General features: G+C 53.5%; 1 protein-coding gene across 1 annotated transcript in view; it reads right to left on the bottom strand.

Moving 5' to 3' along the window:
• The window catches only part of ASTN1 (astrotactin 1), a 54,728-nt gene extending 39,894 nt beyond the window's left edge, over positions 1–14,834 (bottom strand). Inside the window, exon 1 of the mRNA XM_053950298.1 lies at positions 14,539–14,834. Coding sequence (XP_053806273.1) covers positions 14,539–14,821 — 283 coding nt within the window. The 5' untranslated portion in view covers positions 14,822–14,834. The remainder of the gene's footprint in view (positions 1–14,538) is intronic.
• Between the last annotated feature and the right edge of the window lie 2,338 nt (positions 14,835–17,172).

Genomic DNA, 17,172 nt, shown 5'->3' with positions numbered 1-17,172 from the left:
CAAAGCACCAAAGTGGTGCTGGGATAAGAAGAAAAGCCCTCTTGAAACCCACCAGGTGGGGGAGGAATAAGGGTTTGGTTTTCACAATGAAAGGAGGTTACCAAGAAGCCCCACGGAGATCTTTGTCAGGACCTTGGCTGCTCAGAAACACTCTGGAAGAGGCGGTGAATGACAAAGTTGGTCACCAAGGCTAAATTTATTCTTCTCAAAGCTAAAGCTGAGAAGTGCAAGAGGAAAGCGGGCAAGGAAGTGGGCAGGTGAAACTCAACCTTGGTGAAAGCAAGCTGATCTGGAATCCTGCGAGTGATATTCAGGTCAACCATCTCCAAACGGAGGAGGCAAACTTGGAAGGTTTGGAGGAGGGGTACAAGGAAGATGAGATGCTGCAAATGGCTTTGTGAAGAGGAGAAAGCAACCGTGTTAGGACTCCTCAGTAAAGGAACCAAACAACAGGGTGAGGACATGAGAAAAGCCTGTAAAACCATCAGGCGTGGAGCAGTGGGAAAGGCAATTCACTGTTTCTCACTTTGCAAGGATTTACAAGTGTAAAAACCAACAAAAGGTTCTTTCTCATCCACCATAAAGTATGAAAGCAGTATGAAAGGTACTGAAAGAGCCACCAGCAGCTCTTGAGCCAGAGAGCCCAGAGGCACATGCTAGGTCGAGAAATCCCTGCAGCACAGACCTGGGCAGCAGGGAAAGGGACCCTATATAGATATCCTGCAGTTTTAACAGGGTTTTTTTTTTTTTCTCAATTATCAGTGCTGGCTGCAGATGCCAAGGGACAACAACCCACTACCCCCACACTGCCCAGTCTCTTGGGGTGCAAGAGTGACTGCAAAGCCAGCTTTGTGCTACCCAGGCCACCATTCAAGGATACATCCCGCATCCATGTGTCCCTTTGGGAATGGTTGAGACCCTCTGCTCCCCCAGGCACGGCCTCATGGGAGGGGGTACCCCAGGGCAGCTCCCTTCTAATGACAGGGGTGATCTTCTTAACACCCAGCCAGTAACTCCCCCTTTCCAAATCCCAGCCCTCTGTGCTGTCAGACCCTACAGCCTCAAGATACTTGCCAAGATTCCCTTCAGCTTTACAAGCCAGACAGCAATTTTCACGGGGAGGCAAAGGACTATTTACATCCATCACCGCCTGGCAGGGAAGGTAATGGCTGGCCACTCCAGCCCATCTGCCAGGCACTTAGCAAGGCATCAGAGCATATCTTACAGGGGAGGACAGGCAGTGGTGGTGGGACCAGCAGGGGACCTGGGGGGCTGCTCCAGAGTGACGACATGAGCTGCACCTCAAGGGTGAACTTCAGCTCACTCCTACACACTCATCTGTGTAAGTGCTCATTGTGCCGAGGCTGAGAGGTCAGGGAAATTGGATGCCATTTTGGAATTTCTGTGCTCAGCACAGGGAACAAGCACAGCTACTTGTTCCTCATCTCCCTTGGGGCAAGAGCCACGACCTGTTGTTTTCTGAGACATGGGATGGCCCTCCCGGGGAGTGAAACAGGAGCAAAACAACCTTGTCTGCTCTCCTGTCCACAGCTAGGCCAAGAACTTTTCCAAGAGGTAATCCTCCTCTTCCTCCCACCTGCCCTGGAGGGAACAGTGCTGGTCTCAGAGGAAGGGATGGAGAAGGCAGGCCTGGGCTGCTGCCAGCTGCAGCCTAACACCATAAACTCTTTGGTGCTTAGGAGCTCTTACATGATTTCAAGCTCCATTTTTTCGGGAGGCTTTGAAAAATGGGAAAGGCAGAATGAGAAAGGAAAAAAAAAAAAAAGAAGAAAGATGTAGAAGGGGAAAAAGTTAACCGTGCATCTCGAATTTATCACTCTTGAAAGAAGAGCTTGTCAAGATGGCCAGAGACCAGCCAGTGCACAGCAATAATGGGAAGACTTTTGGGTCTAGTCAAGCTTCTTTGAGATTTACAGGAACTGAACAGAGGCATAAATCTGTCACCACCAGATGAAAATGAAGGTAATTAAATGTGCAGGTGTATATAATTGTCATATTGATGATCTGTATAAATCAGCAGAGCCAGCAGAGGCACAAAGCACACACTGGGCACAGAGGAGCTGTTTGCCCACCTGCCTGGCCTGGAGACAGAGCTCTGGGTCACCCACCTCACCCACACAGCTCTGCCCATCACCACAGCCATCACCACAACCTCCTCCTCCTCCACAAGAGACTTTCTCCAATTGCCCCCACAGGCAACAAAAGCAGCAGGACCCTCCATGCCTTCCAGTTACCTGCAGCCTCATCCTGGCTACTGCAAAATCTCCTGTGACTGCAGGAGGGTGAAGGCAGGACTACAGGCATTGAGAGGCCTGACCATGGACATCGTGGGGGGGTTCTTTGCAGCTGCTTTGAAGCTCTGAGCCCAGGTGCAAGTGGAGCACTTACTTGATCTTCTGGCAACACTTTTTTTTTAATTTATTTTAACCTTTGTTATTTTGGGAACTTTGAAGCCTAAGCTGCTCTGAGGCAGCCGCCTTTGTAGGAAGGACAGAAAGTGCAGAATGGGGATTTGAAAGAGGGAAAGAAACAGGGAGGGGAAGAAATAGTGCTTCACAGCAGAGGTCTGTAACAGCTCCTCCACAGTTTCTCCCACATCCCAACAAATCCACCCTGAGAGGCAGCTGGGGGCTCTATGGGATGTAAAATGACCCTGGTACCTTCCATTTCTCCAACACTGTGAACCAGAGAAACCTCAAAGGCCTTTGGAGACCTGCACACAAACCTTCTCCCCCTGCCCCAGCGTCCCAGCGGGACACCCCTGAGTCCCCAGGGCAGATGCAGAGCATCCTCTCCAGCCAGCACAGCCCAACCCAGCTCGGGGCCACAGAGATTCATTTCTTCCTGCCATGCCACCAGGGACAGGAACAGCAGGGAAGGCTTTCCTGTCACCTTCACCAGCCAAGGCCCTTCACACATGTGCACGGGCCGACTTCGTGTCCCGAGCTGAGCACCACGTACGTGCGGCAACTGGATAATTAAAAATGAAGGAAGAGCTTCTGCATTGCAGTCCGAATTATGTAACACTGCTCTTGGGTTCCAGCACCCATCAGCTTTGGTGCCCTCACACAGCAGCACAGCCCTGCCTGTATTTACCTGCCTGTCTTCTCACGCAGGGCTTGCACCCTTGGCAGGGAAGTGGGAATCTCGATGTCACAACCACAGGCAGAAAGTTCCCTTGCATTTACGTGGGGAAAAAAAAAAGGAAGGAAAATCTATTTCATGCTTTTAGTCCAGTGGTGAAATTGGAGGTGGCCAGAAAAAAGGGGATGGAGTCAGGGTGCTTCAGGACAGCCAAGCACAAGAGTTGCCCTAGCCAGGACAGCACTCCCATGATCATGAGCAGGGAGTTTCTAAGCAAGGGGCTGCTGTCTCTTGCTCCTGCACCAGAGAAGCAGGAGTTCATTTTAGCAAACAAGCAGCAAATAAAATCAAATCAAGATGAGGAGTCAGCTGCATTTTCAGTATCTCAAGAGCAAAGAGCCCTGCTGGACTCTGAGCACCAGTAACTGCAAACTCCTCCATTTGCAGCCACGTCTTTGCCTTAACCCTGCCGGTTCTGGCTGCTGCTGAGTCCAGGGCTCAAGAGGCAGAGCCTGCCACTTCCTTCTGCTGTTTCTTCCTGGCATCTCCTCCCTTTCTTGGCCAGAACCCAGTGACTACACAGCCATGTCTCTTGCAGTGCTATTCCCAGGACCTGGATGCTGCCACCTGGTGTGAAAGCAGCCATTAATTCCTGCCGTGATTCACTCCAAAGGTCCCTTCGCCAGGCTCTGTGTGCAATGGCTTCAAGAAGCCACCAAAGATGCTGTGGCTCACACCCACAGTGAGTGGCTCTGCCATCACTGCTCCTAATGCCCCTTGGCTTCTGTGTGGCTCCTTCCTGGCACTGTGCCTCTCCTCCTTCCTTTCCTGCCCTCCCTCCATTACCCTGGTACTTCCCTATTGCTGGCACAGTGGTTTCACATCCACACTGCCTTCCATCCCCAACATGTGAAAGCTGGGAAGACCCAGCCCTGAGCTTTAGTTACAAGGAAGTCAGACCCATCCCACCACCATCGCACAGGGAGATGAGCATCACTTCCCAGGAACCTCCACATCCCCCACTCAGCCACCAGCCCCAGCTCCTGCAGGACACCCCTTTCTCCCAGTTTGTGCCACAGCATGAATGGACTGTGGGGGCATGCTGGGGCTGAGGCTGAGTCCTCCAGGGTTAACCAGAGATGTGCCTTACTCTGCAAGCACAAAAAGGCAGAAACATGACAATAAAAGCTGTGGAAGCCAGCCCAAGTCCAAGGTTGACTCCCCTCCCACCATCCATGGAGGGGGATGAGCCCACCAACTCTGAGCACACCACCACAGCAGACCCTGAAGAGAGCTCCTGCTGAAAAAGTCATTAAACTGATTTCCTTTTTCCTTGGAAGAATGTTTCAGGCACTGCCTTGCTTGCAGATGCTTGGACACACATCTCAGGCCACTGAAGCTGCACTTTGGCATGAGCTGGGATGAGATCCTTGCAGACATTTATAACTCCCCCCAGATTGCCAGGCCATACATGTCATGTCTGCAAAGACAAACTCCTGGCTTGCCCCCTTGGCCAGCAGGAAAGCCAGCAACTCCACAGCAGCATGACAGCTCTCAGGTCCCCTCGCTGTTCCTCTCCAGAGCTCTCCCAAAGAGGCAAAAAAGACAGAGCCCAGCTATTTCTGGCTCAGCAGTTCAGGAAAGGTTGGGAGATGCAGCACTGGGAGGGCAGAACAGCTCTGCATGGCACAACCACCACTGGGAAAGCAGAGTCTGGGGGAGCTTGGGGCCAGCCCAGGGCGGTGGGAGGCACGGCAGCCTCTCCAGTCCAAACAGGAGATTTCCCAGAGGCTGCAGGCACTGGGGACATCATTAGGGGAGCAAATGGGCCGAGAGCACAGCAGCAATTTATAGACCCTGCAGCCACTGCTGCACAGTAGAGGCTGACAGGAAAATTTGGGAGTGGGCTGTCTCTCCTGCCACTCCTGCCAGGCATCCCCTTTCCCTACCAAAGCCACCCAGCTCAGCTCACCTGATCCACACAGGAGCCTTCCTGCCATGCTGTGCCCTTTTTGCACTGCCTCCTCCTGCCACCCTCGTAAGGACAAGCCCCCTCCAACCCATGCTGAGCCACCCATCCCTGTGCTGGAGCCACAGCCTGCAGTGCTTTTCTGTATCCTCACCCCTCCTGCAGTGCCCTGAGCCCTCCACTCACCCCATCCCCTCCCAAACACTCCATGCATAGACCTAGAAAGGGTCTTTTAATCCTTAAGCCACTTCTTCTAAAAAACTACCCTGCTCCTTCCTCTGTGTTGGAGCAACCCCATGAGAGGAGGGTGTTTGGTGGCAGTGGGGCAGTGGCACGGGAAGTTCCAGGTGCTTGCCAGCCCGGGAATCTGGTTCCTAGCACTGTACCCTCGCTCTCTCACTCCCCTTGGGATGCCAAATTAATTGCCTTGTCTCCTGGAGCTCTTAGCTGGAACAAATAAAAGAAAAAGGGGGGTTGCCAAAACCCATAATAAGGTCTACAGTTCCTCTGAGCTACAAGGGCTGCTTTAAATTTTGGGGTTTTTTCTTTTTTTTTTTTTTTCTTTTTTTTTTTTTTTTTTATTTGAAGGAGGTTTCCATGGTGACTGTCTCCCATCACACAAGAGCCTGTCCTGGGGATATTTCAGGGTTGCTAATATCTGCCTTCCCAGGCAGCCCCTGTGTTGTGACGGTGACATCGCAGCTGGGTGGTTTTGGCAGTGGAGGAGGGTGCAGGAAGGAGGAAAAGGAGGTGCCTCTCACAAAAAACAAGGTCAAGATCCTGCCTGTACACATCAGGCAGGCCTCCACCCCAAAGGGCTCTGGCAAACAGGCTGTGGTTTTCCTTGGACCACTGACCTGGTTTGGGAAGCAGTTACAAGGCAGTACAGACCTCATGGGGCCAAGCAGATGTGCCATGTCCAACTAAGAGCACTGGCACCTTCTGCCACCTTCTCCTGCCTTTCATCCAGCCCTTAAGAAGAAATTCTTCCCCATGAGGGTGGGGATGCCCTGGCACAGGGTGCCCAGAGAAGCTGTGGCTGCCCCTGGATGCCTGGCAGTGTCCAAGGCCAGGCTGGACAGAGCTTGAAGCTGGGATAGTTGAAGGTGTCCCTGCCCATGGAACGAGATGAGCATTAAGGTCACTTCCAACGCAAAGCATTCTAAGGTTCTAGGATTCCCCAATTTCTTTCCTCCACCAGGTTAGTTTTCAGCTGGATCAGCTCCCTGCAGGAGCACAGCCAGCTCTCTGCATCCCCCAAGCTGCTTGCTCTGCTATGCTCCTTAGTCATCCTAATTACTGAGATGCCTCAGAGCTGGCCAGAAAAGAGACTGTGTCCCCTCTCACGTCACGCTGCAGACCCCAAATCTCTGTGACCCATGAGCCCCACCAGCTAGAGGGTCGCTTACTCAAGGATCCCTTACTTCCCTTTGGTTATAAATGTTCAAAAAAGTCCCTGCCCACCTCCCAGTGGATCTCAGGCTCTGCAGGCAGGAACCATGGAGGGAACGGGCTCAGACCCCATCCTCAGCCCATCACCAGCAAACCAGAGCCCACAGCAAAGCAAAGTGTGGGGTCAGCTTAACCACATTCCACAGCAGGCTCCAAGGAGCCCAGCACCAGGCCAGCATCCATTCCCAGGACCCCCTGCTGCAGGGCAGGAAAGCAGGATCAGCAACACCAACCAGGGCACGCTCTCCTCTGGGTGATTTCTCAGCAAAAAGCTGTGGTGGAACAGCCAGAAGCTGGCAATCAAAAATCTCCCCTTATCTAGACAAATCCCCCAGCTGCTGTTTGGGGTGAGCCACCAGCCACAGCTGCAGAGATGCCAGAGCCCAGCAATTTGGAAGTAAAAGGACAACCAGTCTTAAATGACAGAGCTGTCATCATCCAGGCACTGCCTTAATCCCACCAGGCAAAAATTCCTTCACTTGAAGGACTGCTCTGCAGCAAGGCTCCAAGAGAGATGATTTCAGTCTCCGTTTAGCTGGCTAAGCGACCATGAAAAAAATAAAACATAATAGAATATAAAATTAAACAGAATGAAACAAAATAGAATAGCATAGAAGAGCATAAAGTAAAGTAAAATAAAGTAAAATACAATAAAGTAAAACAAAACAAAACAAAATAATAAAATAACATAAAATAAAATAACATAATATAACATAACATAACATAACATAACATAACATAAAATAAAATAAAATAAAATAAAATAAAATAAAATAAAATAAAATAAAATAAAATAAAATAAAATAAAATAAAATGGGATGCAGCCCAGGAGCAAATACCACTGGCACATGGACAGGAGGGCAGAAGTGAGACACTGGCATCAGGGCATCAGTATGGCTGCCCAAGGGTCCCCTCCAGCAGTGGAACCACAGCCAATTCCAGGGGTGTAAAACCTACCAGAAATCTTTGGGGGTCCTTGAGGAGTGCCCACATGGGCAGCCCATCCCCAAAACTGGGACAGGTCTCAGGGCAGGAACTGGACCAAGCCTGAGCATCCCTGCCTGGATGTGGATTGAGACATTCAGGAAGGGAGACAAGACAGGGGGCCAGGAGCCCTGCAGCCCCCTTGGCTGAGTCCCTGCCCACCCTGCCAGACCCTGCCATCCCCCTGGAAAGGCCAAGCAGCTCCACATCCCACTCCCCCCACTGCTTTCTGGGTCAGCGAGATCCCCTCCCAGCCCCGCTGCTGCTGCAGCCAGCTGGATGCACGGTTGCTGTGGCAACGGGTTCCCAGAGACGAAATCCTTATTTCTTACTTTTTCTTCCCTTGGTTAAGGGGAAAAAAAAAATAAACAAGAGGCCCTCTATATCCCCCGTGGCACTGAAACACCCGTGCCCAGCAAGAGAGCAGGTCTGCCCTGGGCACGGCGTGGGGACAAGGTGCCCCAAGGTGAGGACGGGGACATGTACACTGTTCCTCCCTCCTGAGCCCCCATCGCCCCCACTTTGGCCACAGGGGACTGCCTGCTCCTCCCTGGGATGCTGTCAGCTTTCCTGCAGCGTTTCCCACCTCACCACGAGGTTTTAAGGGCTGCCCCTACTCATAGCTGAGGTTGGTGCTGGGCTCCATTGCCTGGAAGAGGGAATGTTACCAGGCATAGGGTGTCAGCAGTGTTTCAGTGGCTCTGAGCAGGTCACCTCACTCCAGGCTCTGGACCCCCAGGAAAAGGGATGTGGTTATGCTGCATGGTCAAGAGGAGGGGCTGGAATGGGGTCCTACCAGCAGTTTTCACCCAATTATTAGATGAGCCATTAGATATTGCTATTAGACAAGCATGTCTTGCCTCACCAGGTGCTCCAGGGCAGGGCCAGGGTAGGATGTGTCCCCTTCATAGACCCCTCTCTGCTTTGCTGGAAACTCTGGAAGCCCCCAAGCCTTGGGGACAAACATCTCACACAGCAGACCAGACACCCAGGAGCACTCTGGGTGCTACAACAATGTTCCACCACTAGCAGCAACCACTCCAGGGGGAGGCAGCAAGAACGTGGCACTCCTGGATTTTCAGCAGGCATACACCCCAAGCATCCATCTCAAATTCATGGAAACAGGGGTTCAGACCCCAGCCAGCCCAGCTGCAGGCAGCAGGAAGGAATTCAGTGAATCCCACTGCCAGGATGGGTGCTGCTAAGGGGCAAGAGGGCAGCTGAGGTGGGGTGTTTTGGGTTCCCTTCCCCACCACAGCTGCCGGGACCTGAGGCGAATCCCCCGCTGCCCCCCAAGCCACCCAGCAGGAAGATGACAGCAGCTGTCCCCTCGCTGGGCCTGCCAGAGTGCAGATCACACCCGCGGGTTTCAGAGCATGCGACAGTGTCCAGGATCAAAGCCAAGTCCAATTAATGGCTCACAATCTTATTAGAGAAATTATTGCAGGATCTTGAGCAAAAGTCCGATATATCCACTCCATTCCATTAGTCAGGCTCATTTAGTAATTCAATCAATCTAAGCACGGCAATTGAGCTCCCCTGGTATCATTTAACTTGGTTATTCTCTGGGTACTTAAAAATTTCTTAATATTTGCTTCATTATTTCACCATAACACCTATTCCCAGGTGCAAGGCTCACGCTGTGGGCCCCATGGTGGAGTCAGCCCTGCTGCAGCCCTCTGCCAGGCTCTGCTCTCAACAGATGGTGACATATGATGGTGGGCATGGGGCCTCTGGTAGTGAAGCCCCTGGGAATTAAGTCAAGCCAGGGAATGGCACCACAACACCCCAAGAACTGCTTCCCAGTGAGAACAGAGTGCTGGGACCAAAGAGCTGACCTGTGTGCCAACAGCTTTGGGACCCCCAGCCAGCATCCAGATGCAGGTGAGAGGAACAACACTCAATAGGATGCTCTTCTCACTTGACATGGAACTGGGAACAAGTATGGGATAGTGCAACCCTGCAGCCCCTTGGCTCCTGCTTCCCTCCTCCAGGGCCTTTTAGGAGCTGGGGGTAAAGGACAGAGTGGGAGGACACAATCTCCAGCAGTCCACGGCAGCAGGGAAATGTGTGGGACAAGATGAGAGCTAACAGGTGTCACATCTGGCCAGAGCCGCGGTGGGCGGGCGCTCCGGTGGCCATCACCCTGATTAGCAGCAGCCACATCCCTCCCTGATCTGTCTCACATCCCTACAACACCCCCCCCCCCCCCCCAAATCCTGTTATTAACCCAGGGAAGTAAGGGTCAGAGCCTCCAGAAGTAGAGCCAAGAGCTTAGGTAGGATTTAACCCAAAAAAAATTGATTAGATATTTCGGGGAGATATTCAAGAGCAGTTAAATATGCCCAGCTCATCGGTGCCTTTGAAAAATTTCATCCCTCTAAAAAATTAGAATTGATTTTGTATTTAAAAAGGAATCTATTTAATTTAAAAGTAAGATAATTTGAAATCATGACAGCTTGTATTAAGGCTGGAGTTCATGATAATCTATTAAAGTCATTGAAGTTAAGAACCGTCTCCCATCCTCTGCTGCTGAGGCTCCCGGGAGGGCAGTGGGGAGTGGGAAGTGGGGAGATGAGGGGCTGCACTGCCCTAATTCAGAGCACTCCAACTGGCCCAGAAACATGGAGAGGCAGAAGCAGCTCCTTCAGCTCCTCTGCACTCAGGGAAAAAAAAAAAAAACAGCATGCAAAAAACTATCCAGTATTTCAAGATCTTGAAATACCTGGCACCCAGAAAGCACGAGTTCAACTCGTCAGCTCTGCTTTCTCATTTCTCAAGTCGATTTTACACTCAAAAAGGTATTTCAAGACTTTACTTTTCAAACATTTATTGCATTACAGAGAAGGCAAAGGAGTCAAAGACTCAGTCTTTGGCGTGGTTTTTAATTGCATCACAAATCTCCCTCGACCCCAAGGGGCTGAGGGAAGCCAGGATGCTCATAAATACCCCTCTTGCCACTTTATAACCTGCAAAGGATGAGGCCCGAAAAAAATAGCAGCCTGCAGGAGTGTGAATCCAGTTAATGACATCTCAAATGTGGCTGGATGCTGCCGAGCCAAGCAGTGAGGGAGAAGGGGGTGTGAAGGTGAGTGGACAGGGAATATCGAGCTGCAAATTAGCATTTCTTAATGGCCACCAACCAGCAAAATGCTTCCTCCCTGCAGGAAAAAATACAACTAATGCAACACACACAAAATGAGATTAAAGGCAACCATTCCAAATGAAGGTTTGCTTGATTTAAAGCAGGATGAAGGCAGGATGAAAGCAGGTGATTTTAAACGCGGGCAGCCCGGTGCGCAGCAAGCGGCCCCATCCCGGCTCCCACACCTCGTCACTTCCCAAAAATTCAGGAGCTGGGAGAAAACCCTACAGTAAAATGGGGAGATGGTGTTGGGAGTCCCCTTGGGGATAAACATATAAACCAGTGTGGGGTTTGTTGGTGAGAGTCCTGAGCTGCTCCTGAGCAAACACAGGCAGTGAGGCAGCACGTGCACAGGAAGGCGGCCAGCGCAATTAAAACTCGCTCCACTCATTAGCAAAAAGAGCTGCAAAGCAGGGGAAAGCCTTGTCCAAGCACCTCACCTCCTCCTAGAGCAGAAGTCATAACCCCACAGACAGCCCATCTGCTTTTGGAGGAGCAGAGGAGCAGACAGCAGGTCCCCATGTTTGGGAGATCTGAGCACCAAAGCCCTCACAGCTGTCTCTGGCAGCAGGATGGACACAGCAGGGAGGGTGAGACCCAAAAAGGTGCATGGAAAGCAGGCAGTGAGCACTGCCTCACCCTCCCGTGTAAAGATAAATATAAAGCTCATCATTAATTTATGTTACCGGAGCTCCCTGTCAGGGGTTATCAGGGGTCAGGAGTCACAGCCATTTTTGGCATGCCCAGTTCAACAACTCCCCCCAGCACTTTGGCTTTACCAAGCGCCATTTGTGGCTCTCCAAAGATCCCAGCACATCTTTAGTTGGGAGAAAAATCCATGCACCCATCAGTGGGAGGCCTGGTTTGGCCACTGTGGCAGGGAGGTGTCACCAAGGCAGGGGAACCACACATGCCAGTGTCCATGAAAACTAGCCAAGCTCAAAAGCCCTTGAATTAATTAGGAGGGATTTGAGGGGGACACCAGGACCAGAGGCAGATGATACCCCACCATCCTTGGGCTCCCTGATCTAGACCCTTTCCCAGCTGCTCCCCTCACTCATCCCCCTACTGTAGCCACCCACCTGCATGCTCCCACCCTCTCTGAGGGGAAACTGAGTCATGGAGAGATCCCCAAAGGGAGCTGATCCAGAGCCCACATGGCAGAGCCACTGCCATGAGGCCTCTGTGAAGCACTTCATGGTGCTTCCAGCCCAAAGCCAGGCCCTTTCTGACCAGGGCCAGCACCTGGGTCTGCTCCAAGCCTGTCAGCAAGGGTGGCAGCTCACCTTCCCTTGGGAACCCCTCCCCTGTGCACAAGCCCTAGATCTGAAAACCACCAGAGCAGAAGCAGCAGCTGCCCAGCTCCCCCTGGTTCAGACACTGAACCAGACCAGGCTCAGGAGCGTGTGGGGATTATCCCCCACTCCAAGACATTATTTAGTGCACATTCAAATTCAGCCAGGTGGGTGCAATTAACGGGTCTGGTTTTTGCCAGGGATGGTGCAAGAAGCACTGTGTGAAGCCACATTTCTGGGAAGATGCTCAAACACACCCTCCAGTCCCTGCACACAGGCTTGTGAAAACACAAACAGCCACTCACACCAGCTCCAGGCATCAACCTGACGTAGCCGTGTCCCCAGCAAGTGTGCAGTGACAGCACTGATGCTCTTGAGGTTTTTGGGCTGGGGAACCTCCAAATCCAGAGGTTGCAGCCTCCTGAGTTGCCAAGCCTGGGTCTTGCAAGACTTCTGTGTATTTCAGAGCTTCTGCCAAGCAAAAGCAGTGTCCAGGCTAATAGTGGTGGCAGTAGTAGTAATAATAATAACAATAAAAATAATAATAATAAAAACAACAACCCCACACGGTAAAGCAGCATAAAACAGTAACACCCACAGATGGCAAAGTGGCCATGCCAGCTTCAAGGCAAGCCCTTGTCTCACAGGGAGAGGTAACATGGCATTTCCCAGAAGTCACCAAGGCAAACCCCTGGCAAACTGGGATCCCACAGGGTGCCTCCTCTTGCCAGCCCAGCCCCAGCATTCCAGGCAGGAAGACTTGAACTGGGATCACCTCTGTGTCTCCAGAGGCCAAACTCCCTGCATGCTGGCGGTTGGCACAGCACCATGAACATGTTTTTGGGGGATCAGTGTCCCAAGCAGCAATGCCCCAGAGAGCCTGGCCAGCACCAGGACATCAGAGTGCACTGGCACAGGGCTTGTCATCCTTGTATTTGTGTGGCAGCAGAGAGTAGAAGGAGGCAAAAGCAAACCCCTGCTGGGCATCATCAGTGCGATGAGGGCTGCCATGGCAGGCAGCTTCTTTCCTGCACTGCCCAGTGTGTGGTACCTCACCGATTTGAAAAATCCCTGAGGAAAACCCTACCATGTGGGCTGGGCTCATGCCCAGGAACCTCCTCCTGATCTCCACCCAGGTGCTCCTCACTGGCAGCACCCGAGGTGCCAGGGCCCATCGGGGTCTGGTTCCATAGGATGGGGTCCGAGGGGGCCAGGGGACGAGCACTCAGGTGGCCTTTGGGGCATCAAGGTGGCGAGGGCTGGCAGCCATGGCTGTGTCCCCCCCTGCATCCGCAGCGCTGCTGCCTTGTTGCCACAGCAACGCTCTCCGGCCTCGCTGCAGCATCCCGCAGCACAGGGCTTGCACCGGGAGACAGGGGCGCACCACAGCCCGCTGCCCCTCCCACACAGCCCCTGGACTACAACACAACAGCCCTGGCTGTCCCCACGCACCCTCCCCATGGCATCAGCAGCCCCACGCTGTCTCTGCCTTTCTCCCAGGAGAAGGGGGATACCTGCACAGCAACCAGTGCTGCCCCAAGCCCACCCAGAAATCACAACTGGGGGGTCTCACCACATGGAGGGGTCCACAGGCCATGGAAGTGATGAATTGCTGAGGGAAAAAAACCCAGTCTGGGGTCACCACTATGCACAAGGGTGGTACAGCGGGACAATGTTACATCAAGCAACACACCAGTACCACATTTTTGGTATTTTACCACATTTTAAAATGCCTCCAAACAAGGGCGGCATTTTAAAAACTTCATGGGACACCCAAGGTGCAGCCAGAGAAGCAACAGATGGACAAGGCTTGCAGGAGGTGACACAGCCACTGTGGGGCTGCTAGGAAAGGGATGGTGGCAATTGCCAAGGGTAGGATGTTATGTGTGGGCAAGGAACTGACGTTCTGCACCAATGTCACCAAAAATGACATGTCTCAGGGTCTCATTCCAGGTGGTGAGGAGGGAAGCAGGTCCCGTTACACAAGGGGTGGAGGCCTCACTGTGCATAAACAAAGGAGCAAATTGTTTGCTTTTTTGGGGCTTAAGTAGCCCAAGAGATGAAGGCAGATAAGCCTCACCCAGTAGATGAAGAGCAGGTGGGAACCATCCAGACCTTGAATAGGCCAGAGCCTAAAACCTGGGGACAGACGTGCTGGGGGCAGCACACACAGGCAGGATGGGATATACTGAGCAGCGGAGTATTTTTCCATCAGGCTGCAGGAAAGGTGACTCTCTGCTCAGGGGCAGACAAAAGCAGAAACCCTCACCTCCAGCCGGGCACGCTGCGAGCAGACTGTGGGCCTCCTGCCAGCGCAAGCCGCCGGTGGCCATTGATCGAGCCGGGGACGAGCCCCGTGGATGACAACCTGGGCATACACCGAGCACCGTGGGCCTGCAGCATCTCCGGCCGTGATGCTGCAGCGGGTGAACCCGCACCGGGCTGAGCCAGCCCCGGGGCCGAGATGCTGCAGCGGAGGGTACCGGCCCCGGGGCCGAGCCGCCGCAGGGCGCCCGCCCGCCGGTGCGGCAGGGAGGAGCCGCACCGCCGGGGATGCTCCCGGCCCCGCCGCGCTCCCGCAGGCTCACCCAGCACGAAGTAGGGCAGCTCCGTGTTCTCCAGGTCATCCACCACCACCATCTCGCCGGGGAAATCGTTGCGGACCGAGAAGAGCAGCTTGGGCTCGGCGGCCGAGGGGCCGTGCATGATGCTGAGGTCGTTCTCCCGCAGGAAGGGCAGCGCCGACACCGTGATGCTCTTCAGTTTGCACTCCAGCTCCTTGGCCGCAGCCTCCGCCGCCGCCTCGGCGGGGCCGCTGCCCGCGGCCAGGCAGCAGCCGGCCAGCAGCGAGCACAGCCCGGCCAAAGCCATCTTGGAGCCCCGCGCCGCGCTCCCGGCGCCGGGCGGGAGGCGGTGGCGAGGGGCGGGGACCGCGGACCGGCGCCTCCCCGTGCGGCGCGGCTCGGCACGGCTCGGTTTCTCCGGCCCCCCGCCTCTCCTTTCCTCCTCTTCCCCCGTTTTCCTCCCCATCCCCGGGAAAGCGGGAGAACCGCGGAGCGATGCGGTGGCGGGAGGGATGCGGGACTGCCCGGCCTCCTTCTGCACGGAGAATAGCGGGCAGGTACCACCCCCGCTGCACAGGATAAATTAGAGACCTCCAAAATCCCACACCTCCAAAATCGCAGGCTTCAGAAATCCCAGGGGAAATCCGAGACTTCCAAAACCCCACGAGATATATTGGAACCCAAAATCCCAGGAGAAGTCACTGACCCCTAAAATCCCAGGAGAAGTCGCTGACCTCCAAATTCCTAGAAGAAATCACAGACCTCCAAAATAAGTCCCAGGAGATGTCATGGACCCCAAAGCCCCAGAAGAAGTCACAGACCTCCAAATCCCTCAAGCCCATATGAAATATATATAATTGTCTGTATGTGTGTATACATACATGCATACATACCTATATATACATGTATATGTGTATGTGTGTGTGTATACATATGGAGTGTAAGGACAACCCCAAACCTGCTGGATTTGGATCTTTTTCCCAAATCTCGATGCTTTTTATTTTCACCCTCTTTAAGTGAGCACAAAGCAGCTTGTCTGATAGCCACATCTTCCTGCAGACACCTGTGGTCCCCACCGCAGCCAAAATCTTCTGATGGAAGATGTTCTCTTCTCCCACGGTGGGGGCAATGCCCAGTCCTCATCCCAGCAGGAGTACATGGCTGTGTTCTGCCGGTGTGGTTTTCCCAACGGGACTCTCCTGGCAGCAGACAGCTCTGGAACAGGGTGTGGAAGCATCGCAGAGCTCCCACACCACAGCTCCTCACCATCTCCTCACTGGAGCATAGCCCCATCCCTCCTGGCACCTCCAAAGAAAACCACGCACAGCAGATATTTATGATTTTTTTGTATTTTTCTTTCACAGAGCTCTCCACCTCCTCTTGTGAGGGTTTCCCTGAATTCCTCCTCCCTCATGGGTGCCAGCTGTGAAGTTTAACATGCCCCAGAGTGGGCATCGAGGGGGGACAGCACTGTGCCCCACACACCCCCAACAGTGGGTGCTTTTCCCCAGAGTGATCTGTCTTTTTAACCCCCTGTATTTTTAACTTCCATGGCACTTTGGGCAGGAAGAACTATGCTGACCAGAAATTACCCATTTCCAACAGCCAGAGAGAAGCACTGAACTAAACCAGTGGGGATGTAGTGGTGTGTGTTTCAGCAGCACTGTCTCTCTCCAGCACCAACAGGCTCAGGATCAGGAAAAATCAGGGGAAAAAAATGCAAGCAAACAAAAAACCCCAAACAAACAAAAACTCAAATGGGGAAAATTGGAGAAGGAAAAATCTGGAAAAAATAAGGAAAACTGAGCAGCAATGTTTTGTAGGATGTGGCCCTCCTTTTGTGTTCCTTTTGGGGAGCACAGGGAAATCCCACTGGATGACCTCCACAAGGCCCTTTCACTGCTCTTCTTTCACCAGGGGACACAAACTCATTAAAAGGAGCTTTTCCGTTCTGAAAAATAAAAAGAGATTTGCATTATTTAGAGGTGTCTCCAACAAGGTTCTTTCAAGGTTTGGAAAAGGGATGCATCCCCAGGTACGGTGCCCCTGGAATGCCTAACGAGGCATGAAGAGGAGCAAGGAAGGGGTTTGATGGGAGGTGTGAAGAACACAGAGGGATAAATAGAACACATATAAAAAACACCACCCGAGAACACTGAATCTGGTGTCACTGACGGCGTCCTCCTGCTGCTCACTGGGAATGAGCGGCACCTGAGTCTGCCCAGAGAACCTGGGAATGTGGATCCCTGCAAGTGTTCAAGCCAGGTTTGCGGGGCTTGGAGCAACCTGGTCTAGCGGAAGGTGTCCCTGCCCATGATGGGAACGGAATGCTCTCCAGGGTCCCTTCCAGCCCCACCATTCCCGATTCCGCACATCCCGGGGCTCGCTAACCCCGGGTCGGGAGGCGGGAGCGAGACCCCCGCGCCACGCCCCGCCCCGCCCCGCCCCGCCCCGTGCCACCAATGGGGACGCGCGGGGCCGCCGCCGGCGCCTCTGATTGGCCGCGGCCGCTGCATATATTTTGGGCGCGGCGCGGCGGCCCCGCGGAGCGCGGCGGACCCGGCGGCCGCGCTGAGGGCAGCGCGGGATGGTGGCGGCGCCGCCGGGGCCCGCCCGGCCGCCCGCACATGGCGCGGCCCGGAGGCGGCGGCGGGGCAG

The sequence above is a fragment of the Vidua chalybeata genome, chromosome 9 (assembly GCF_026979565.1).
Source record: "Vidua chalybeata isolate OUT-0048 chromosome 9, bVidCha1 merged haplotype, whole genome shotgun sequence".
Taxonomy (NCBI): Eukaryota; Metazoa; Chordata; class Aves; order Passeriformes; family Viduidae; genus Vidua; species Vidua chalybeata.
This window is presented reverse-complemented; position numbering and strand designations above follow the sequence as displayed.